Raw genomic sequence first — 25,703 nt, 5'->3', positions numbered from 1 at the left:
CTAGGTTGTCCAGCTCTCAGCTCAGTGTCTGTTTCTGCTAACTCTGATGTTACACAAAGTGAGACGAATAATAATTCAAACAAATTCCTGAGTTTTTACAGTTAAGATTATATAACATAAAATAAGCAAATGGGTAAAGTGACAAATCTAAAAGTATTGCTCAGGGTTAATAAAATTTAAAACAAGGAGCACAGAGAGTGTTTCCCCCCCACTTCTTAATGGAAGTAACAGTTGACATAAGTACAATAAAACTCAAAGAAGGAAATGATTTACCTATGAATACGAACCCTCTGCTTTGAGACTTGAGTTTTCAAAATTAAGTAAAATTCAATTCATTTTCAATAATTGGTTTGAAACAGGTGATCATATTTACAACGTGTTTCACATTAGGCTAAAGTCTCTGTACTGAAATGCAAACGTGAACCTGTAGATATATTCACAATCATTCATTCCATATTCTCTCCTTCCTGTGCTTAAGTGGCCAATATTTCCTCTGCGTCTACCTTAGTGTGAATATACATACTGTCAAGTTTACCCATAGGTCAAGATCTGAAATAGATAACTGAAGCTGTTTTAAAGTGCTAAGAAAATAATGAAAACCAAAAAGCCACAAAAACATTTCAACACAACAAGTTACTTAATCAGAGACAGAATTTAAGCCTTTAAACATCTATTCTTTTAATTCTCTCTTTTAAACTGCACTTACAGACACAAAGCTGCCCCTGCAATCAATAGCACCAAACCTACATTGATTAGACCCTGTTTCCTGTCTCTGCTGGTACACACCAGAGAACGACCATGCCTTGGTCGGTTTTGTACATATGTTAGATGAGGATTTATGTTGACTCAGTTTCCCTTTGATGCCCTCATGGCCACAGGCATATCCTCAGAGGTGGTGCCATGATTTGGTGCACAATCTCCATGGAACAAAAGGTATACGTAGCCACATACCTGCAGCAGAGCTTGCCAATGCTTGGTCACATGAAATAAAAGAAAATACACAGTCTAAAAAATACCTGTTCACAGCAAACTAGCTCCAGGCAAAACCCAAAACTGACTGGCCTCACTTAGTTGCCATCGTCCGTACTGCCTTCAAAGAGCGCGAACCCAGGACACGGTAAGTTCCAAGTACACAAATACCCTCTCCCCCTCCAAATACCAGCACAAGGACATCCCAGAAACTTTGAAACTGGTCACACAGTAAAGATGGCTTTTTAGTAGCCCAAATAGCAAGGCACAAAAGGGACATCCGTGTTGCCAATGAACGTCCAAGGAAAGAAACTTACACAGCCCCTTGGAGGAAACACAGTGGACACACCTGCACCAGCGCCCGGTGCTGGAGTCCCCTCCCCAGGACTTACCATATGGAGGGAGCTTCCGTCCCGCTGATCTCCAGGAAGTCGTACCCTTCCTCCAGCTGGAAGTCCGTGAAGACCAGGGCAATGGTGTCCCCCGGCTCCGCGAGGATGGTCCACGTGCAGTCAGCGTTGTTCTCGTACTCGGAGGGGAAGTGGGGGCTGGAGATGGAGCTGCCGGTCCCACGCAAGGTTCCTCCGCAGGCCCCTTCAGCTGCGGGGACAGGAGCAGAAGGAAGGTGTCACTTATTAGGGTGGTTTTCATACATGAGTATGTCCACAAAATGTCACTCTCGATCAGCACCACGTACTTTCTGAATCCAAAATTGAGACAATCAATAAAAGGAACTCTATTGATATTTTAATTTAGTTCTATGAAAAGGCTTATGAAGCCTAATGGTTAAATCATATTACTAATTGGATGGCCATCGTGAGAAAGTGAAGTTGTAGCTTTTCTAAAATGCTTCCTGCAGATCATATTGGGGTGGGGCGGGGGAAGAAAAGAGAAAAAAGGAAATGCAGAATGTAGTTCCTCTATACCTTACGTTCAGAGTCAGCTTAACACTATTTTCAAAGATTTTACTCTGACTCTTGGAAGATGAAGCTATGTAGGAAACATTTTGAGACTTAAAAACATGTAGCCATATTTTATTAATCCACTGATATCTGGCTTCGAAAAAACTGTGCTCTTAAAAGTAGTTTCCCTAATCATATTTTCTATAGAATTTAGATTATTAATTAGGGTTTTGAATTTCAGAAAAGTTCTTGCTAAGTTCTTGAGGAATGTCATAACAGAGACACACTGATTCATAAAAAGGTTCTGAGTGGAAGATATTTACATGGATTATCTTACAAAAGTGAGAAGTGAAAATCTAGTAAAGTTAAAATACATTTAAGGTATAAACTAACATGGTCAAACCTATTGGTTTGAAGAGAAATAGATCTTGTAAAGTTTGTCACACAGTAAAAAATAGATTATTAAATTTGACGTGTTACAAAACGTTGTGTAAACTGTACACATAGGAGAAAGAAGTGTTTTAAACTGATATGTTTGAAGAAAGTCTCAAGAAACTCCCATTTTTTGATGGCTCAAATTTATTTGAAAAATTAATATTGGATGTGGGAATTATACTAAATTGGTAATTTTTCAAAAGAGTAAAACTTAACTTAAAGCAAGTATAAATAACTGTGTATATAAGGCAATTTGAAAATTATGAAAATACTTTGTGTGGCCTCCCCCCCACCCCTGAGCAACCCACGTGCACGTGAGCACACGCGAGCACACGCAAACACACGTGTCCCTGGTCAGCATGAGAGCCAGGTCCTCAACTGCCCTGCTCTGGGCAGTTTTATTTTACTGTTGGGAATAGCTATTAGCAATGTGGTTATAATGTATACAGAGATATATATGTAAGCATATATATACATATGGAGATATATATGGATACATATGTATATATACACATGTATCTTTGATAAAATTGTATTTTACAAAGTAGGGATAAAAAGTCAGTATCGTATAAAAAAGCAGCAGCACATATTCCAACCATGAGGGACAATACATTGGCCATTACTGATACTCAGACTTTGTGCAGAATCAGGCTGGGAGTCCCTTGGTTTGGGACATTGGTGAATAAGTTTGACAACTGAAAGGGAGGCATACTGTATTCTGTTATTCTTGAAACTTAAATATAAACATTTGCTTCACAGGGAGATGAGGTAGACGAGATCACTTGAGATATTTACATTCACCAGTGATTAAATAACTGCACATATAAACAGATTACACATTTGCATATATAAATACCTACATAGTAATATGGATTTTTATGCATTAATCTATCATATATGTCTATGATCATTAAAATACAATATAATTTTAATTACTATCAAGATTCTATTCTTTTCTGATTACATTATATGCTATGAAAGTCATCTCAACGTAAGAACAGAAGCAAAAGAGCTGCAGTGTTTTTATTATATAAAAAGATAAAATGTCACAGGTGTGTGGACTTAAAAGTCCTCAAAATCCAATGCTGTGGTTGGACGATTAATAAAATGTATTAATGCAAATCCAACTGTGGAGACTTCATAAATGCTTTATAAATTAACTTGCAGGCAAACAAAGTCCCCCTTCCAATATTTTGGAGGGGAAAAAATAACTGACATTAATCATTCTGAATTTTTGTCCTGGCAACCGAAGAGCTGAAGCATTGTTTATGATTTAACAGGCTTTAAAGTGGGTATATTTACATACCTAGTATAGTGGAAGCATAGAATATGCATGTGCAGGATAAGTTTAACTGTATTCACTTGGGAAAACATCTCAGTAGCCTTGATCAGAGTTGACCATTAACCCCATTTGACAAGAGCGTGTGCAGGCAGCAGACATGAACAGGGATGTCACCTGAGGCTGCAGAGCAGGCTCCTACGTCCCCACCCTGCAGCCCCCAGCCCCCCGGCTGCACGACTATTCTCCAACCCCACAAAAGGCAGGTCAGATCCTCCCTGAAGTTGGCTTCTTTCCTCCCTTCCCCCATCTCGATCTTACGCCTCTGAAAGCCAGGTGGTGGTCCTAATTGGGAGAGCGAGGGTCAGAAACCCACTTTTCTCCAGCTTCTTTCTGTGCCAGCAGTGACAGCCCAGACCACTGGGTTTGAGTATTCCTCTGCTGGTCTGTAGTGAGGTCCCGCACTGCCAACTAAACTCAGGGGCTGGTCAAACTGCCTCACACAGACAGACAAACGGCATCTTCATGAGAAATTACAAGGCAGACCCCATCTGGGGACCCGAAGTGGTAGACCTTACATGGCAGAAGACCTCAGGCACAGGAAACAGCAGCAAAAACAAGATAGCCAGAGCTGGCATGGTGGGGCATACCTGCAGTCCCAGTTACTAGAGAGGCCCAAGGAGTTCAAAGCCAGCCTGGGCAACATAGCAAGACCCTGTCTCAAAAAAAAATTTTTTTTAATTAAAAAATTTAAATTCAAAAAAAAGAAAACCAGCAAGAGAGCTAGCAGGGATAGAAGCCCTGGGAGCAAGGTGAGCTTCTTGCACCCAATTAATGGTGCATTTTGCAATCAAGAATGTTAAGTGAGCAGCGGCCAGTTGTAAAAATATTTTTGAAAGAAATGAAAAGGAAAGTACCATTACTAAAATTCCTTGGTTATCCAAACAGAGTGCAGAGGTGAGACTGATTTATTTTCCCTTCGGCAGAGGTCACTTAGGTAAGACCTTTCTAGCCCCTGCCTCCTACAACTCAATCATCCATTCTCACCCTGGCTATGCAGAAGTTTATATTAAAATAAAGAGGATGATTAAGTTCCCTTAATAAACACATTCCTGTCTTCCACCTCTAGCTTTGTTTGGAAAGGCTCTCTCAAAGCCCAGCACACGCTGCAAGCTAGTTGGGTTTGATTCCGATGGAAGTGCTCAAAATATGAGACTCGAGGGTGCACAGAGCTGCAACATCAATACCACTTGTTTAAACCAAAAACAAAGACGGAACACCCTTGCAGGCCCAGTGCCAGCTCACACTGGCGAGACCAGAGAATGGGCTCAGAGGCTGACCAACATGCCCAGCAAGGGGGGTGGAAGGAAGCGGGGTGGGGACAGACCAGCAGGGAAACCTACAAGAGAAGAAATGGGGTGGGGTGTGTTTCAGGAACATAACAAAGGAACAAGTTGACTAATCATTTATTCCAGAGGGGCAAAATGCCACCCAGAGCCAAGTACCTGGTATTTTAACTTAAGGTAAATGCAAAGGATTTTAACTTGGATACATTCAGGGCTCTCAAAAAAAAAAAAAAAAAAAAAAAAAAAAAAAAAAATTCTGGAGTCTCCTAGGAAACTTCTCGGGCTGCCTGCCGCAGGAAGGTAAGACAGCTGGGGCCACTGGTTACCAGCAAAAAGCCCAGCTCAGCAGAGATCTTAGCACAGCCCTGTGCCGGGCGGAGCTGCTCAAGCCACCGCGGCTAGTCCAACAAAGTTCTGCTGCTGAGGTGGAAAAGTCACCTGAAACAAACACCTAATACACACGCCGGGGAAGGGAGAGACAGCGGAAAGATGCTTTGACAACCATTTCTGTGTTGAGGGCCAAGAATTTCTGTAACTAGGATAAAAGGGATCTCCTCCCAGGGCCAGATCCCTAGGTCGGGCTGGTGTCCGGGATGTCCACCCCATCACTGACCTCTCCCTTACAAAATGTTCCAGGGCCGGCCAGAAAACCCTCCGACTTGCCAGGGCAGCTGCGGCCGCAAGAGGCTCCCAGGGCCTCCTCGGCGGGGGAGGGTCTCCTGTAAACGCCTTCAGGTGTGGGGCAGTAAGAAGCAGCTAACATTTATGGATTACCTGAGTCTTGACAAATAAGCGACTTACCCACCTCCTCCCACCCCCACCACAGCCCCGGGGAGGCGGCCGCTACGGGATCCTTCTCACAAAGGACTGCACGGGCTCGCGGGTGTTGCTCGCCCGTTTAGCCGCGGAGCGCGCACCTGGTGCGCTTCACCACCGCCCAACGTGGCCGCAAACGCGCAAAGCGCTAGCGTGAGTCGCTCACACGGGGTGCAGACAGTTTATACCTCTCTCTTGTCCAAAGTCGGGGGCCACAGGAAGAGGCCAGGGCCCGGCCCCCTCACAGCGTTGGGAACCCCAGACCCGTAAGCCCCGCTGAAGGGGAAGACCCAGAGGGAACACGGGAGGCCCGGGGGGCCCAGGCGGCGCTGGCGGGGCCCAGCCGGGGCCTCCGGAGGTCGCCGCGTCCCTACCTGCAGGCCACAGTCACGCACTGGAAGAGACTGGTGAGCCGGGCGCCAAGCGACAGGGGGCAGGAGCTGGGGGTCCTGCACGTGGAACTCCAGGCCCTTCTTGGGCAGGTGCTCGCGGCGCGCCGGCAACACCGTGCGGCGTCCGCTGTGGCTGATGCGCGGGCGGCGGGGCCAGGTCACCCGTGTCTGAGTCGTCGTCGTCCTCGGGCACCTGGGGCTGGAGCAGCATCCGAGGCCTGGCTGCGGTCGGGGCCGGGAGGGAGCCGGCCGGGTCTCCTGTGGTCCGTCCGGAGCGAAGCGCGAGCGGCCCAGGGCTCGGGGCTCACCTGGCGCAGGCGCGGACTGGGCACACAGTAATTTGACTTAATAAAGAGTGTTACAAGTGTAGAAAATTTAGATAATTGCGGTGTTACAGCAGTATGCTTGTTATGACTGATTTTAAGAATCCTTCAATGTTTCGTCAAGAAATCGTTTATATTAACGAATGAAAGGTGTGAATGTTAAATCACCGCATGTGCAGAACTTTAAAGAATTAATACGCTCCCAAGAGAGCGTGATGTGGGTAAAGCACATACTGAAAATATACCAGGGATGCTGTTGTTTTTGTTTAAAAATAAATTCTGCCATGAATCTTTTCTGGAAAGGAAAACCTATTATGTAGCAGGAAAAATAATGGCCTAATTTATCCATTATAGATTATGGATGTTTGCGTTATATTTAGTAAAACGGAAGAGAGAAAAATGAAGTCATGTTTATGGCAACACACAACTGCAAGGCAACCACTGCTATTACAAACAAAACATACTTGTTTGGTTTTTTTTCTTCTTTCCTACAGTTTACTGCTCTGCAATATATTTTAGGTTTCAGCAACTTTTATGTAATTACCTTGTTAAAGTACTAAGCTGATTAGTTTTCAAAGTTTCGAACCTGTAGGCGTTCACTGTGACTGTCGTTTTGGACGAGGAGATGCAGAGGCTGGTCTGACCCCTTGGGTGGACGCGTGCAGGCAGGGGGTGTGCACGCCGTCCCCCCCCCCTTACAGACACACAGTACTTTGCAGGGCTGTGTGACGCTTGCTGACGATAAACACTGAATTATTTCTGGCTCTAAATCTTGTGGTGGGGCACCTGTCTGTCTCAACGAATAGACTCATTAACTGACTATTTCCTTACTTGGCTTTTTTTAATATGATGACATCCAGATGGAATTAATGAGGTTCTCAACGTGATAAACTCACTCCTAATTCAGAGAACACAGGGTGTCTCATCCTGATACCACACGGGCTGCGTTACCCTTCAAACAACAGCAGAACTTTAAGACTCGCTTATGGATTTGTGTCAACTAAATATTTGAAAGCAAGTTATTATATACAAGCAAACAGTAACATTATGATAAACAATGTTTCCACGGCTGTTGCCAGCTCCATAAATAGTTAGGAGCTTTGCTGACAGTCCTGTTTCTATCTCTGAACTCCCTGGTCCCCATGAACTGGTTGCCAAAAAACACTGGAGGTTGGCTCAGCATTTGACTTTGCAGAACCGTGTGTTTGTGTTAATTTATTCGTTTGATACATATTAAACACTATTCTCTACTGGGTACTCTTTAATTAGAACGAACATGGGAGGCTTTCTTAAAGGTACAACATTTAGGCCAGATCTGAAGAAAAGGAACCAGTCAAGGGATGAGCTGCAGGAAGAGTTTTCCCAACAGATGGAACAGAAAGGCGTAGGGCCCTGAGGAGACTTTATGTTCATCCACCAACAACAGATACTTGTGTCCTGCAACTTCCCCATAACCTTCTCCAGCCCACCCTTATGCTGTAGACAAGACATAAGAGGCAGAAATGTACTTAGTTTGTGTACATGAATAAGTGTCATTCACCAACAGGGTTTTAAAACTAGGAAGTGAACCAAAAAAAAAAAAAAAAGGAAAGGAAATATTCTTGGGATGTTAGGTTTATTTAGAAATGATTCTTCCCTTTGTCTTAAATCTGCAGGGAAAGCAAGAGAAGTTAAAGTGACCATTCATGTCCCTTTCCATCTACACATGGAGAAGTGTATGTCACAATATTTGATTTCCATAAAATGAACAGGATCTGCAATAACTCCTAATACTATCATGGATTATATCATGGTTCATATTTCTTATTTTACCTAGAGAATCCAGGAATGTTACTATTTATCAGTTTAGTCAAGCACTGATGCCCACTCACATAGAACACACCTGCAGTCCATATTCTGATCAAAACTGTTACCTGCTCATATCAACACTCAACACCAAGGCTTACCAGGCCCTGAAAGGCGCTGTGTCACTGGACCCTCAGGCTCCCCTACTCCTTATACTCCTCCCTTGCCCCCCTCCTTTTTCCTCACTTGCTCTAGCCACATTGCCTCTTGGGGCCAGAGTCCAGCATGTTACTGCCCCAGGACCTTTGCACTGATCCTACTAATTGAGATGTGTCTCTCCCACAGCCTTCAGGGCTCCTCAAAGCTCAGCTTCCTGCCCATCTTCTCTGACCACCACATGTAACATAGCATCCCCCTGGGTCACTCCCTGTTTCTCTGTCCTATGTGCTTCAATTCTTAGTGCTTTGCTAAGTGCAAAGTGTTGGAATATGAGCTTAGGAGCTTTTCTTCACACTGGTTTATCCCCAACCTAGGAGGCAGCGTGACACTCAGTAACCATTCTGTCTTTATTTCTACTTTTTTTTTTTATTCAGGGAATGATTCTTGCAATCCCTACCTATAATGATATTTGTCACAAACGAGCCTCCACTCAGTTATCAGGATAAGTAATGGGGCTGTGACAAAATATATTTCTGGGACTATATATGGCATCAAACTATACCCTACGTAAGAGCAGAAGAAGAAAAGTGAGTTCATTTAGTTATAGAAATATGTGGCTTTTTCAGGCATGAGGTTTTAAAAAAGAATAGTCTATAAGAACTGCCACAGGACTCTGCAAATAGCAGAACAGAATGATGTGGGTGGGCTTTGGCACCCACATCAAATTTCTATCAGTAATTACTGTTTAAGTCTGTTTCCTATATTGAGTTTTCATAAAATCTTGCATTTGAAGAAAAGGCTGCATAGCTAAAAGAAGTTAGAATATCATCAAGTTAATCCAAGAGGAAGATAAGGTTTTCAATAAAAGATGCATTTGAATCTACTGATTTCTGTAAGTGGGGAAAATAATTCTAAATGGAAGCAGAGATCAGAGTACACCGATTTCTATTTTCTCCCAAGGAATTTCAAACTTTTAAAAAGTTTTATTCTCAACTCTAAAATTGTTATATCCCTTGCCTGGGTATAAATGTTGCTAGGGACCTATCTGTGGACATAATTCAAAATACAGAATCAAATATTATTTAGAGACAAACTTTGCTATATTTATCATAAAGAAAAATTGAAATGACCTAAAATATGTAACGACAGAGAAGTCATTAAATAAAGTATGATGCACCCAAACCCTATGATCATCCGGCATGTCTACCCAACACTCACAGTATTGCTTCAGTGAATTCCTAAGTTATAACATTAAATTTATAAAATGCAGGGTATAGGATAGATACATAATCTCATCTCAGTTTTAAAAATTGTATGAAAAATATCAAGCAAATAAATAAGAAACATGCCACATGTAATGCAGTATTCATTCTGTAATGCTAGGAGATGTTACCTAGCATGGTTTCCCTAAGGCCATGTAGAATACGGGACCAGCGAAAACTCGAAAGTCAGACCATCTGGGTTTCAATCTGACTTCTGCCACTTACTTTTCTATGCCTTTTGGGGAGTTCTTGCCTTCTCTGAGGCTCAGTTTGGTCGTCTATGAAATGGAGATAATAACGGTATCAGTTCACGGGGAGTCAGATGAATTAATCACTGTAACAGGCTTAGACCAATGCAGGGAGTATCAATGATGCCATTAAAAACAGCTGTTATTATTTTCTTCATTACAGTACACTGTGGTCACTCAATTATAGTTTATTATGTTATTTCGGAGCATTTTATCACAAGTTTGAAGGACTCCCCTTCCCAAGTCTCCCTTCAGGGGAGCGAGGTGGCCCCCCCAGGAGGGAGGGGTCTGCAAGCTGGGTCAGGCGGCCCCACCCTCTCCCGGCGTCCCCGCCTTGAGGGGCTGGAATGAAAGGGGCCAACACAGGCACCACCCCGCCCCTCCTCTCCCTCTTCTCCCACAGACTCACCACCACTTATTTTATGCCTGAGACCATCAGGAGTTTATTCTTGAATAGCCTTGTCCTTGCTCACAACACTCACTGCAAGAAGCCCTGGTCTCCTGGGTCACCTTTCTCCCCCCGACTCCCACCCCTCAGAGATCTACAAATCTCTTTTTCTGACTCCTTAATCACATTCCTCCCAAGATCTTCAAACCCTTCCACTAGGACCTCTGAAACTCAAAATTTCCTACATCTCAACCACTTCTGAGCAATTTCCTTCCCTCTGCCTCTTGTGGAAATCTGGGCGTCTTCTGGGGATACCACATCTCTGAGGTCCCCTCAGGTGGCTGATAATCTGCTTCTGGGGCCCATTTTTAAAACCTTTCTTTTGACTCCACATCTGCTTCCAGAATCCATGCTCACCTCTAGCCTTGCTTGCTGAAATCTCTTTCACTAAAACACACCTGGAGAGTCTATATTTGCAACCTTTCCTTTCTTCTTTTCCTCTCTTGAACCGCTTATGTCAGAGTTTCATCCTCACCGGTCCTGGGCGCGGCGCCCATCAAGCAGCCAGGCTAGTAATCCCAGGGGCATCCCCTGGTGCTCTGCCCCATCAAACTCTCAACAACATTCCCTCATCCCTGAGATACCTCCATCATTATACTTTCTAAACAATCACAAGAACTTGCAAAACTAGTCCAGTGTTATGCTGCATGCCCTCCTCTGATTTCTGTCAATTGTTACATCTTGCACAATTATAGTACAGTATCAAGACCCCCAAAAATGACACTGGTATAATGAGTGTGCAGTCATCCTTTTATATCCATGGGGGACTGGTCCCAGGATCGCCATGGATACAAAAATTTTCAATGCTTAAGTCCCTTATATAATATAAAATGGCACAGTATTTGGACATAACCTAAGCATATCCTTTCATACACTTTAAATCATCTCTAGATTATTTATAATATCTAATACAATGAAAATGTCTTGCAAATAGTTGTTACGCTGTATTGTTTAGGGAATAATGACAAGGAAAAAAAAGTCCATACATGCTCAGTATGGACACAACCATCGACAGCAATGGAACATTTTCTGGATTTTTTTTCTCTTTGGATATTTCCCCTCCTTGATTGGTTGACTCTGCAGATGCAGAACAGTGGATAAGGAGGGCTGGCTGCACAGGATCCTGGGCCATTGGATTCACTAGACTTTCTATACAGCACTCTCTTGACTTTCTCTAATCTCATCAGCTGGTTCTCATTCCCCTCATAAGTTTCATCCCATCTACCAATCCTTAGTGCAGTATGCAAAATTCAGTTTCTCCACCTCTTTTCTTCCTAACTACATTCATTCCTTTGTTGATCTCATCTGGTTTTAGTTGCATGGATTTTGATATCATGGCAGAACCAAGGAACGGACACAAATACTAAGACGATATACGGGGAAATATTGGTTTCTACTGGAAATCAAAAGGCAATTAAAGCATCTTTGGAGCATTATATTAATGCCACTAAACTCCCAGCAAATTAAAAAGAAATGTGAACATCAAAACCTACAGTAATTGTGGTAAAACTCCTGTGACATTAGAAACTCATTCATCAAGTTTGCAAAGCATAAATAACATTTCTAGAATTCTATCCTCCGGAAATAATTAACCAGAAGAAACAAAAGCAATGCTATATGTACACAGACACTAATTATAGCATTATGTATAGATGTAAACATTGGAAACACTCATTATGTTCAATTACAGGGAGAGCCAATAATTAGTATAATATTGAGAATCAAATTATGTCAATGAAATTTGAAATATTTATGATTTAATAATAATCTTACAAAGGAGAATATAAATGTTATATGTTCTACGACTTCAGCCTCTGAATATTTTTATAGGTTGGGTTGGCTTCTTGTGGTCTCTACCCCCCAATTCTAGCTGTCCAAAAATACTACGTGCTGCTAGCAGCAGTTATTAGTATTGAGCACTTTGCATGTCTCAATTAATCTGTGCAAGTCCTGTGAGATTAAAAGTCATCTCAGTCCAATTTAACAGATCCAGAACCCACGGCTTTGCAAGGAAATAGCATGTCTGAGACATGCCAGCTAGGAAGTGATGACACTGGAACACGAATGACAAAGTCCTGACTAGTGAACACTTGGCATAACTCCGTCACAACGGAGGACATTTACTTAGGCGTGTATTTATTTTGGCTCTAGACAAATTCATTTTTACAGCTCTATAACCTAATATGATACCTGCATGGAATAAAACAACAGAAAAATACTGCAAAGGAATCCACAAAACTGAAAATAATTGACAGAGGCACTTAGGATTATTTTTTACACTTGTTACAATTGCACAGAATGAGATAATGTGAGTAACATGCTTAGCAGAAAGCCTGCAGCACCAAGACGATGATGCAAAACATGAGACCAGGATGTCTCAGAGGGATATAATTTTTTTGCAATGAAGTAGCTCTTTTTTTGATAGGATTTACATTGGAGTTGCTTATTTCACAGTATGCAAGAAAAGTGCTTAAAACTAAATTGTGTAAAACCACTCAAACTTAATTTAAAGCTAGGTTTTTAATACAAAGACTGTCCCATTCAATCTTACTTTGCATTGCTTGGTCCTGACGTGACAGATCATTTCAGATTCATTCTACAATGTTACTTCTGTAACATAACTGATAAAAACACAGCTGTGTTTTAAATATCACAGAATTTATAGGCACCCATAAAAGGCGTGACTTCTCTTCCTTCTCCTCCCCTCCGGCTACATTTTCCCCAGTCTGTGCTTGCCTAGCAAGCAGCAGAATGTCTGCAATTAAACAGCCTTGACTGACTTTTCATGAAGAATTGGCAAGTGACATCTTGCCATTCCCGGCCACAGTATGGAAGGCTTATCAATTAGAGCAATCTGCAGCTTTCGACCGCTCTGAATGAGACATGGGCGTGCATTATTTAGCATGTTTTATTAAAGGCATTACTGCTACTGATACTGCTTCCTTGTTCAGTGGCATCTTTGCTTGCCAACTATCATTCATTCTTTCAAGAAAACACAACTGTCTTAAAACGGATAAAATCAGTTTAACTCCTAAAAAAAAATAACTGTTACATTCTATATTGTCTAAGGCATCACATAGTAGTGACAATGTGTTTGGACACATCAGGTGAATATTTATCTTAAAAGTATGTGTTTAGACAAAATCAAGGGTAGAACTTTACTCAGTAAGCAGCCTTAGTTTTAAAAGATGATTCATATGCTGTTACTGTTCTATGCTTTATAGATCATGCTTCCAAACAAAACAAAAGCAAACAGCAACAAAACCGACTTTCAGTTGTCCCAGAGAAGGTGACAGTCAGAGGTAAATGTGAAAAGCCCAGAGTCAGAGTGGGCTATTTATGATACCACCAGTTCTGGTGTGGACAGCCTTGGACATGACACCTAACCTCTCAGAGATTTTGATTTCTCATCTGCAAAATCTAAGTATTAACATTAACCTTGAAACTCTTTGGATAGGATTATATAACATAAAGTGTTTAAAGTTCGTAACCCAACACACCTCACAGAGGTTAAGGCCCTGGGACTGTGAGGAAAAGGAGTGAGGATGAACTCAATCCAAAGAAAGCCTCTCTCCAGAGGAAGGAAACGATTTGGCTGGGTAAATAGACTACTGTTTGCTTTGTTTTCTCCAAGTTTGATTTACTCAAAAACGAAGTAGCTTCCGCAAAATATATTTAGCCTTTGAGTAAAATGTTAGAAAAGCCCTACAGCCAAACAGCCCTCTTTGGGTTAAAAGCTCTCTTGAGCTCAATTTATATATATACTTTTTCACTTGACATGCAGGAGATTTCTGTTGGTCATGTCTACCAAAGACCTAGGCAGCAATTTTAGCCAAGTTTGGATCATCATCACGAAAGACACAATCCTGCACGTCATAATCCCAAATGTTGAAATCCTGACAGATCAGACCCTGAAAATCCAAATTCCTAAAGTCTAAAGTCCTTAATGCCCAAAATCTTGAAAATCACAATCACAGGAATCATGGAAGAATTTCAGAAAGAGCAGTGCCATGTGGAAAAAGAATGTGAACATTTTCTCTGAGGATACACATGTCCTAAAAGAGATCAAGCAGCTATTTATAGTGATGATGTAAAACTTCAAAATATAGTCAATGACCATGAAAATCAGCCAGCTCTATGGACTATCTCTGCACAATTGCCCATAATCTATCCCTATAATATGCTTTTTTCCCATATGTCCAATTTCTTTTCATTTTGGGGGAGGGTTTATTGTCTTTTTCTTTTCTTAAGTTTCTTTTTTCACTATTTTAAATGGCTAACATTATGTTTTACAATTTGTCATGCTGTATTTTTCATCTTTACATCATTTCCAATACCAGGCATATAAATTGTGTAGAGACTTTTAGAGAATTCTAATTAGTTTCATGCATTTTTTTTTTTTTTTGCAAATTTGACTCCATGACCATGCATTATCAGAATGCTGACTTTATGTGCGAGCCTTGTGTGTGTACCTAAAAATGTTTAAACTTCCTCAGCAAATGAAGGGATGTCCTTTTTGTACATCTGCATTTGTGAAAGATAAAATTTCTCGAGATCTGGGCTTTTTAGGCAACTGCACATTCTGTGGTTGCCCATCATGGTTTTTGTTTGATCTCATTAATTTTGTAACCTGAGACTTCACTGAATTTATCAATTCTAGGAGTCTTTTGGTGCAGTCTGTAGGGTTTTCTAGATATAAGACCATGTAGCTGGCAAACAGGGATAGTTTGACCTCCTCTTTCCCAAGTTGTATGCCCTTTATTTCTGTCTCTTGCCTGGCTGCTCTGGCTAGGACACCCCGTACTATGCTGAATAGAAGGGGTGGCTGTGGGCAAGCTTGTCTGGTTCCAGTTCTCAGGGGGAATCTCATCAAAGACTTCAGTTGTTCATGACAGTATTTCAGCTGACACAATTACAGAACTGGGTGCACACAATTGCCAACCACAGTGATAAGCGTTCATACAGTTCCCTTTTTGGCCTACTTTTTATCAATATTATCCATCTGCTCATAACTGTTATACCTGTGCAACCATCATTAGTATACCTTAGGGTTTATGCTTGCAAAAACATGCATGTTACTATGGCCTGTTTCATTGTGCAAAGTGACCCACGAAGTGTTCTGTCATGTTTTTTTATATTCCTCAAACAAATTCCCTTTTAAAATATAAATATCTTTTGAAGAGATTTTTTACAGAATTATATTTTGGGGATGTTGATCTTTGAGGATTTCCACATTCGGGATCATGGCCTTCAAGGTCACCTTCGGCTCACAAACGATGCTGAGGGGCAGTAACCACGTTCCTCTCGGGCCCTCTTCCTGGTTGCATTCTTCTTTCCAGGCACATGATCCCCGAGGGGCCTCAGGTGTGTCGATACATCAGAACCTGCGTCGCACACGGGAGCAGGAGGAGGAGGGGCGGGAATGCAAGCACAGCCACCGCTGTCTCTGCAGGACGGAGCCCAGACACCTGCCTCACTCACGACAGGGGGAACCTCTCCCGGTGCCAGTGTCCTCCCTGCCCCTCCCCAGATGTTTAGGGTCCAAGCATGCATTTCTCAAGAAGAAAACATTTCTTTAACTCAAGTTCAAATATTTGCTTCCCAATTCTAAGTTAGGTTCTTTTAAAGATATTTATTGTTCTTGTAAATCAGAGGGGAGCAGGTAGCCTGTTCCAGAGGCCAAGGTGCGAACTCTGCTGCAAAAGCGCCTAGGTCGGATTCCCCCTCCCCCCCATACTGAGTCTGCGTATGAGTCTCTTCCTCTAAACAGGAATAATGAGAACATATAACTTGCAGGGTTACTCTGAAAACTAGTAACAAGAATATACTGATTCATATAAACAGTGTCTGACACTTGGTGATTGCTGTATGTTTAACTCTTATTATCATATTTTTTTTCTTAAAATCTAAAATTGTGATGAAGCTGTGATTTCTATCACTTTAAGACGGGTGCTCCTTCATTTACTAGAAATCATCTATATCTCTACTATTGCTAAATCTATATTTCTATGCTAGGTCATGTTATTTATATGCATATTTGAATATATGTGCATGTTGTATATGTAATTTTGTTTCAGTATTTCAGTCCAGGTAGTGGCACGAAAAATAAAAGGATCCATTCCTACATAGATCTGCCCTTCGTTAGGCACTCATTTTGCCTTTTGACTGAACCTCTAGACACTCAATTTATCTTCTTAAATCAGCCTCATAATTTTTTATTCCAAAGAATATCAATAATTTCTAAAATCTCTTTATTTCAGAGCTACCAACATTGACATCCTGTAGCTCACATGAATTTCTCTTTGAACTGTTTGCCATTTGGCTAAAGGCGCTTAGGTCCAATAACAGAAGATGCTTTCAAGACGGGCGGGGGGGGGGGGCGGGGGGAGACAGAGACAGTCATAACTGCTCATATTTCTAGAATTTCTTTAGGTGTCCAGCTCTTTGCTCAGCATTTTACCTGGATTATCTCGCTTAGTCATTACAACAAACCTGTCAAATAGACACGGTTACACAGGTAAGAAATTGAGACCAGAGAGATGAAATAAACTGACCAAGGACACAGAACACCCGACTGGCGGAGCCGGGGTTTGCCCCGGGGGCGACACCGCGGAGCTGCTGTCCGTGGCGCTGCCGCGCGACCCGCGCTGTGTTCGAGACCTTGCGAGACGCCGCGTTTCATTCAACCCTCATACTGACACACGGAAAGACACCTCTTCAAAATGCTTGTTTTACTGAAAATATAGCATAAAGGCTGGGCATGTGACCTCTGCTGCTGGGCTGTCTGGGTCCAGACCGCGCTCCTGCTTTCCGGCCATGCGAACACCTTGGGTCAGGAGTACAGAGAACAAGGCGGAGAAGTCTGAGAAAGGCGTCCGATTTGCTGATAATAAAATAACATAGACCATAACTCTGAGTTCCCAGAATCGCTCATTTGTACGCGTTCATCCCTCTTCAGCTGCAGATGCAACAAACCTGTTTCCATCTCTTTGCCTCCGTCCCCAGCAAATATCCGTCTTTTTCAATCTTCCATGCTCTTCCTTCATCAGATCCTGATGTCATTTCTTCCAAAACTAAGCAAGGTTTTAAATGAGATTTTTTTTTTTTTTTTGAGAAATATACTTGGATTAATAAGAAGCTAGCTCACTGTTATCTTTTGCCCAAACTGATTTTCAAGTAGACTCTCCTGTCTGAGACTATTCAGATCAAATAAGTTTCAGCAATGGCTGAAAAGTTAAAGAGAAGATTTCCAATCAGAATATGGCATAGATTTCTGTATTTCAGACCCATTTTCTTATCATTCTTCATAATTAAACTACATTCGTATATTGAACCCTACACCATAAGAGAAAATGAAACCCACACACACCATCAGAGCTCTACACAATTAAGAATCGGTAAGAACAAAAAAGATGAAATTCCTCAACCTGCTAAATCTGAGCTGTCCAATGCCATAGCCAAGCATATGGGGCTAATGAGAACTTGAACTGTGGCTATTTCACATGGAGATATGACCTAACTGTTAAAAACCACACCAGAGTTTCAAACCAGTATTTTAAAAAAGCAAAATACATCATTAACAGTTTATATTGATTGTGTATTGACATGATGAATCTTTTGGATGTTTTGGGTTAATAAAATCCATTCTTAAAACTAATTTCACCTGTTTCCTTTTACTGTGTAACGTGTGCCTGGAGATTTTTAATTTCGCATTTGGCTCACATTTGTGTTATATTTCGAGTGGACGGTGCCATTCTAAATACCAAGGAACTGGCGTGTGTTGGTTTGGTGTGTGGCAGCTGACAGCCCCCTGTCCCCAGCAGTTCTGCCACAAAGAGTGAGGGTGCCCTGGTGACAACGCAGCTCATTTTGAGCAGGTGCACCTGCAATCGTGCCCATGCTGTGTCTCTCCCCTGTTCCCTCACATGATCCTCACTTGTAGCTGCTCTTTAAAACCTCCCTGCCTGCTCCTTTGCTCCTTGGGCACATGACTGGAAGGCTTCTCTCCGGTGGTGACTTCTCTCTGTCTGTGTCATTAGAATCCCCCTACCCATCTCCCTCACCTCCCCAATCATCTTAATCTTGGATGACTACAGTAAGGGCAGTTCAATGAGAAAACTAAATCAAGGAATGGAAGATGCTGAGGCCTACAGTTAGATCAGAGACAGCAAGGAATCAGTGCCACTCACTGCTCTGACTTTGGAGGGACACGAGCTTTCCTTCAGACCACTGACAAGGCTGACACACTCTTGTGATCTCTATTGCTTCAGCCTTGGTTGATATCAGATAATATCAGTGCTCCTCAAAGCTTTAGGATGGTTGGAGCTGATAAATTCGTCAAGTGCTGCCTGGGAAAGGGTAGCAAGATCTGTCTAATTCTGGAGTCCAACATTAGAAAGTCCACCTGCCTATCTATTTCATGTATCAACATATACATACATATGGAAAACATATATGGATGTATATGGAATATGTATTTATTCTAATGGCATTTTTATTGGTAACAAAGGTGCTGTTTTAGCTTGGCATATGCCTTATTCTTCACTTGCTCAAACAGCAAAATAATTTTATCAGAAACTGTAAAAATTGCAGGGCTTCAGGTGAAGTAATTCTAATCTTGCACTGAATCATGATGACGAACCCTTGGGAGAGGGCACCATTCACGATCACCTCATTTCAGAAGCCTAAGAATGTTGAAAGTGTTCTTAAAAAATAAACATGTAACTATCAAGGGTTGTTTGTAATTTTTAACAAGGATAAAAAAAAGGAACCATCAAAGCATGAAGAACACGCACATCTACATCGAATCTATGACAAAAGGTAACCAAAATAGACAGAAGTCCATAAAGTTTGGGAAATAGAATGAAGAAAATTTTGGATATTTGGGGACATAATAACAAGTCGCAAACTTGTCACTGACTCCTCAGGGTCCAATCATGGTTCCTCCCATAAAGTACAATATTAGTTTGGGGAACAGAATGAGCTGGCACAATAAGACCCAGCCAGATGTGCTCTCTTTTCATTCAGATGGAAGCTTTTGTTAACCTAAGACCAGCGCCAAAGCCTCTGACTCGGAGCAGGTGCCAGCTGCAGGCACACGGCGGTACGGCGGGCAGTACGGTACCTCTGCAAAAAGGAGCGGGGAAGTCCCACGACGCGCCGTTGCCAGGGCTGACGATGCAGGTCAGGGTCGCGTGACCTTCCAGGATGTAGCCAGAGAGACAGCTGTATCGGATTTTGTCTCCTATGTTGAATCTCGTTCCGTGGAGAACTCCTTTTAGTATTTCTCCAGGGTTTCCACATGTGTGGCTAGGTAAGACTGTTGGAAGGAGCAAAGAAAGAAGGGGAAAAGGTTAAGTTTTCTGTTGAGATCCATTTATATCACAAAAGAGGCACCACTTTTTGAACTATAAAAATTAGGAAATCTTTAGCTAAGATATTCTTTTTAATCGCACCTAAAAACTAGACTTAGAAAACATTTAAAAAATGTTTATAGTATATTAAAAGTGACACTTTAAAGGTAGAAAACATGGCAATTCTATGTTGGGGGAGCCCTTCAGTTTGTGACTCACGAAGCTTTCTCGATCAAAATTATTTTACAGTTTTGCCTGTAAGCTGAAGGCCCTCACAGTCAGACACAGGCTGAAGATCCACAATGAACCGTTATCATAGAACCCTTAGTAACCACCCTTATTAGAAGGTGTACATTCACTACTTGACTGTGTGTAGATAAGTTGTTTCCCCAAAGACAAGAGTTATCCATGTAAATCTATCAAATAAACCTGCTAAAGGTAACCGCCATACACAATCACCGTCACAGGGAAAAATGCAAATGAGCCATCTGAATATTTAACGCAGCCTGTACAACTTTTCTGTGCATTTTTCTGTTAGAAACAGCAAGGAAATATTTTTTAATTAACTTTAGCGTGGATAATATAGTTGACTCTTGTGCGGAAAGATCAACGTAACAATATTAAACATCAACATACATTCATGTGCTGCATAACGACGTCTGTGTCAGCGATGAACCTCGTATGTGATGAGGCTCCATGAGATTACAACGGTGCCGAACGACCCCTAGTGCCCAGTGACGCCGTGGCTGCCACAGCATTGTAGCACAAGCGTTTGTGGTGATGCAGGTGCTAACACACCTCCCGAGCTGCCCATCGTGTAACAGTCTTGCACACACGATTATACACGGTCCATGATACTGGGTGATAAAAAAACTACTGTGTTACTGGTTTATGTATTTACTGTACTGTACTTTTTATCATCATTTTAGAATCTGTTCTTTCTACATATAAAAAGAAAGTTAACTAAAAAAACCGCCTCCGGCAGGTCCTCCAGCAGTGTGACAGCAGGCACTGTTGTCACAGGAGACGGCAGCTCCCCGCACGTCACTGCCCTGAAGATCTTCCAGGGGGACCAGACGCGGCGCCGGAAGGCAGCCACGCTGCGATCCTGAGGCCGTGTGGGCCTGGGCTACCGTGTGTGCTTATGTCTCAGTTTTGAACAAAAATGTTTAAAAGTAAAAAATAAATAAATAATGAAAAAGAAAGCTTATAGGATAAGTACATAAAGGGAGAAAATATTTTTGTATGGCTGTACAGTGTGTTTGTGTTTTAAGCTAAGTGGTGTTGCAAAAGAGTCAAAAGGTTAAAAATTAAGTTTATAAAGTAAAAAGTTACAGTAAGGTAAGGTTAATTTATCATTGTAAAAATAATTTTTTATCAGTTTAGTGTAGCTTAAGCACACAGCAATGTCCTAGGCTTCACACGCACTCACCACTCCAGTCCTGCAAGCTCTATTCGTGGAAGTGCCTGCACAGATACACGATTGTCGGTGTTTTATGCCGTATGTTTACTGTGCCTTTTCTGTATTTAGATACACAAATACCACTGTGCTGCAGTTGCCTACAGCATTCAGTCCAGAAACACGCTGCGTGGCATTACAGCCGAGGGCCGGTAGGCGGCATCACAGAGCCCAGGTGGGTGGCAGCCTGCACCCTCCAGGTTGTGTAAGTGCACTCTGATGTCCGCACAATGACAAAATCACCGAAAGACACAGATGTCCCATGGCTGAGCGTCACACTTTGAAAAAAACACATGAAAAACACACTTGAAAAAAAACATGCCAAACACTGAGCCTTTGCAAGGTGCCATTTTCAACTGACAAGGACCATGATGGAAAAGGGAGGACATTAAGGTATGTTCTTTTATATTGTCAGCTCTGTTTATTTGGTGTAAATGTTTCCTTATCAATATTTATTTCTACAGGAGAAGATGTGAAGATGGAAGGAGAGAGCACAGGTCTGCAAATGTCTGTTCTTTATGACTCTATTATCAGATTTAATTGCAAACAGCTGCTAACAGCTCAGAGGCCTTGAGTCGCTCGAGGTTGGGGTTGCATCTTTTTCATTTTTGTCCAGAACAAGTGACCAGCAGGTGTTGCTACAGATATATTTGCTCAACTAAATGATAATTACAAATGTTATATAAAACAGATCATATATTCTCCTAGATATATTTATATGTACAATAACTAGAATTTACATAGCCCATAAGCTTGGCGGGAATAGGAAAAAAATGTTTTTCAAAAACTGATGGGAAAAATATTATCTTAGAAACATTGAATCAGTTAATAATGTATAATTTAGTCACTTTATTCCCATGCTTGGTAAAAAATGTATATAGGAATTAGAGGCTTAAAATGAATTTAAGAATATAAAAAACAAAAAAACCTTAGCAAATGGGAAAAAGTGATTAAAACTCCCTCTTAAACTTTAAAGTTACTGGTTGGTAGCATGGAGTTATAAATGTATAATTTAGGGATTGAGATTTTCATTTTCAACCAATTTTCTTTAAAGAAAAGTTTTTATTAAAATTTTAATGTAAACAATGTCAACAACTGAACAGAAATAATTATAGAATGTCTTTTGTTCCTTTGGGTAGATGCCGAAGAATTAGAATATTTTCTTCTAGTTACAAATAATAAAAATGCATGTAATGTTATAAAACCATCAACAACTTCATCCCAAATTGCCAAATGCCCATAAATTATATAAAAATATTGATGGAAGTGATTAGGTCTATGCAAAGATTTAAGGCTCAGACACAGGAAAACTGCCAACATATGAAAATCCACCAGCTGAGAAAAACTCATGTAAAATCAGGTAAATGCAATGCAACGTCATTTCTGCCCATTTCATTTTAACTAAATTTTTAACCAGCTTCCCCGAAGGTTGTGAATGTCCCTTTGTGTCTCCCACAGTAACCAGTACCCATTAAGTATTTGGTAAATACTTATTGAATTGACTTGAACTCTACTTTTAATTCTCTTTAATTCTTTCTTGAGCGATTTGCACTGTTTCCCATAGACGCTTCAAGAAAGAAATTCTTATTTAGGTGCTGGGAATTCTGCACCCAGTGCAGGCATTTGGGGATGTGAAAGCGTTTCTTGAAAGGAACGCTAGGCACAGTTGTTTCCTCTCATGGCAGGTTTCCATCAGACCTCTGAAGCCAAGTCTGTCTGAAACCTAGGCTGCCGTTCTAATTATGCGCACGAAAATTCCCTGCGTGACATTTTTAATTTGGCAAGTACTTATGATCTCAATTCAGTGACCTAGTCGGGCTATCGCATTGAAACTTTAAGCCACCTGTGTAAATGATTAAACGGATGTCATATTAAATATCTTTCCAAAAGAAAAGTAAAGACATGCTACTATAATAAAACACAGCATTAATATTCATTGCTCCACAAAACAAAAGGCTATCCAAAAAAAAGTTTGAAATTCATCAAAGGAGCAGTAGAATTTTTAAGGGCATGTGTACAATCAATGAAATTTCATTAGGCACATTCATTTGCAAACCAGATCCCTTAGGGCTGCTGTCAGACTATTTGTTTACACTTTGCCTTTCTTGGAGTCTCCTGGCAGCTTAAGGAAATAAAACTTCAAATACCCACATGACATACAACACTTGATTTGTAAACCAACCATAGTAGATGTGTTTGCTTTTGGAGTGTTTGCCATTGAAGGTTCCTTACGCCACTCCCTCTCCTGGCTTTGGGGAGGATTAGAAAAATCTGGTTGTATAATTTTTATGAACCACTAAAAATCATATTTTCAAATCTGAAAGAAAACTGACATTTAACCTCCTTCCTGACTCCTTGACTCCTGGCCAATCTGTAAAACAAGAAGCCGCTGAGCAGCATCTCCATGACAAAAGCAATGAGGATTTCTCAGTGGGCTGGGGTTACTGAGTGCCTTCTGTTTGCAAAGTGTCATTGTCCCCAGGAGGAGGAGAGAAGGTGAAAGAGAACCACCTTATGAATGGCACTGCTAGCAGAAGTAGCAGGTGCTAAGGTGAGCGCTCAGAAAGTATCCAAAAGTGAGTTTTAAGTACATTGACAGGTAAGAAGGGGCAAGGTTTGGCCAAATCAGAATGGAAAGAAGATTTTTATGTGGGAAAGTAGTTGTAGCAGGCATTGATAGAAATGTACGCAGCACAGTGGGTTACAGTTGTCAGATGTGGCACCAGACTTGGGTTTCTGCCCTAGAACCCGACTGTGAAACGTTGGACACATGACTTCAGTCCCCATTTCCACATCTTCAGAAGGGGAATGAAAAATGTGACTGACTCATGGGTTTGTTGTAAAAAATCAGTGACATAAGGCAAGTAAAAGAGTTGGCAGGGCAGTTGGGACAGGTTAACTGCTCCATATATGTCAGTAACTTTTCATTTATTTTCCCAATTCTAAAGCAGCATGCACAGTTTAGGGAAAAAACATAATTTCCAATGTGTACAGAGATTTTAACATATCCCAATTATAGAAATAGAAACAATAAAGAATTTTTTTAAAGTGTATCAGAGGCAAGATTGTCATTACAATGGGAGTACAGTGATTATAATTGGAAGTAAAGGAGAAAGATATCCCCCTTTTTATCTAGCAATATTAATTCTACTTCATTGTTTCTGCTCTGCTGTAATAACTGCTAACAGTTACAAAACATGCACTACAGTGTTAGACACTGTCTAAATGGTTTGTATATATTTACAGTGTATATGACGGAAATGCTATTATGATCTCCATTTTCTAGAAAAAACTGTGGGACAGGGAGATTAAGTAACTTCTATGCCACGCAGCTGGCAAGTATTGGTGATAGGCTTTGGATATGGTAGGTCTCAAATATCTACTTACAAGCCAGTCAATAATCTGTCTTTCTTATGAAAATGTTGGGTGCATCAAAAGAGATGATAGTGATAAAATGCCATCAGACCTGTAATGTTCTCAGTGGAGCTAGGTTTGATGATGGATTTGAGAGACTTGCCATGTTTCCTTAGGTAAAACTGTCCTATGGCATTTCTGCTATTATACAAATTTACCTAGAGAGCTTGAAACACATTTTTTAAAAGCCAGGCTAGACCGTGCTAACATTAATCAAAAGAACACTTGAGTGGCTATATTACTATCACACACCAGCGGTTTCAATCCAAATGGTATCACCAGGGATCAAGAGGATTATTTAATGATGATAAAAGGGTGAATTTGTCAATATGGGTATAACAATCCTAAATATTTATGTGTCTAATAACAAAGTTTCAAAATACTGAAGCAAAGACTGAAAGAACTGCATGGACAAATACATAAAACTAAACAATAGTTGGAGATTTCCATACTTGTCTCTTAATAACTGAGTGCACAGTAAATTAAGAATAAGTAAGGATATAGAACACTTGAACAACCTCACTGCTCACCTTCTAATTAATGGTTATAGAATTCACAAGAAATATTAGCAAATATTTGACCTAGATAAAAATTAAAAATAGTATATCAAAGGTGTGAGGCTCACTGAGAGCTGAGCTTAGATGGAAATTTATAGCATAGAAAGTTTATATTATAAACGAAAAAAGATCTCAAATAAATTACCTAAGCCTCTACCACGAGAAACTAGAAAAGAACTGTGAATAAACCCAAAGGAAGAAATAATGAAGACAAGAGCAGACATTATTCCTCAATAAAGCTGCTTAAGAAAAATGTCAAATGTTTTTCATGTATTCTACCAAGAAATCCTCACTGCATCCCAAGCTGTTTTTAGTGATCAGACTGTAGACATGAACAAGTCAGAGATCCTACCACCAAGATCACTCGCAGTCTGGAAGGCAGCAGACAAGAAAACACAGTGTCTTAGGAGCCAAGGCAGTCTTGTATAAAGAGTGAAGACAGTAAGAAGTGAAAAACTGTGTGTGTGTGTGTGTGTGTGTGTGTGTGTGTGTGTGTGTGAAGTAGACTAGCAGACTACAGCGATCTCCATGCAGGCAAAACAGCATGTTCAAAGAT

The 25,703-nt window shown here is 41.1% G+C and overlaps 1 protein-coding gene across 1 annotated transcript in view; it reads right to left on the bottom strand.

The window, feature by feature from the left end:
• CSMD1 (CUB and Sushi multiple domains 1) overlaps nt 1-25,703 on the bottom strand; it is a 1,229,803-nt gene that overhangs the window by 508,439 nt on the left and 695,661 nt on the right. The window contains exons 4-5 of the mRNA XM_045535313.1: nt 19,489-19,683; nt 1,362-1,569 (exon numbers count right to left, since the gene is read on the bottom strand). Of these exons, the coding sequence (XP_045391269.1) occupies nt 1,362-1,569; nt 19,489-19,683 (403 nt within the window). The remainder of the gene's footprint in view (nt 1-1,361; nt 1,570-19,488; nt 19,684-25,703) is intronic.

Source organism: Lemur catta, chromosome 22, assembly GCF_020740605.2.
Source record: "Lemur catta isolate mLemCat1 chromosome 22, mLemCat1.pri, whole genome shotgun sequence".
Lineage (NCBI taxonomy): Eukaryota > Metazoa > Chordata > Mammalia > Primates > Lemuridae > Lemur > Lemur catta.
The sequence above is the reverse complement of the archived record's forward strand: the minus strand, read 5'-3'. Positions and strand labels throughout refer to the sequence as shown.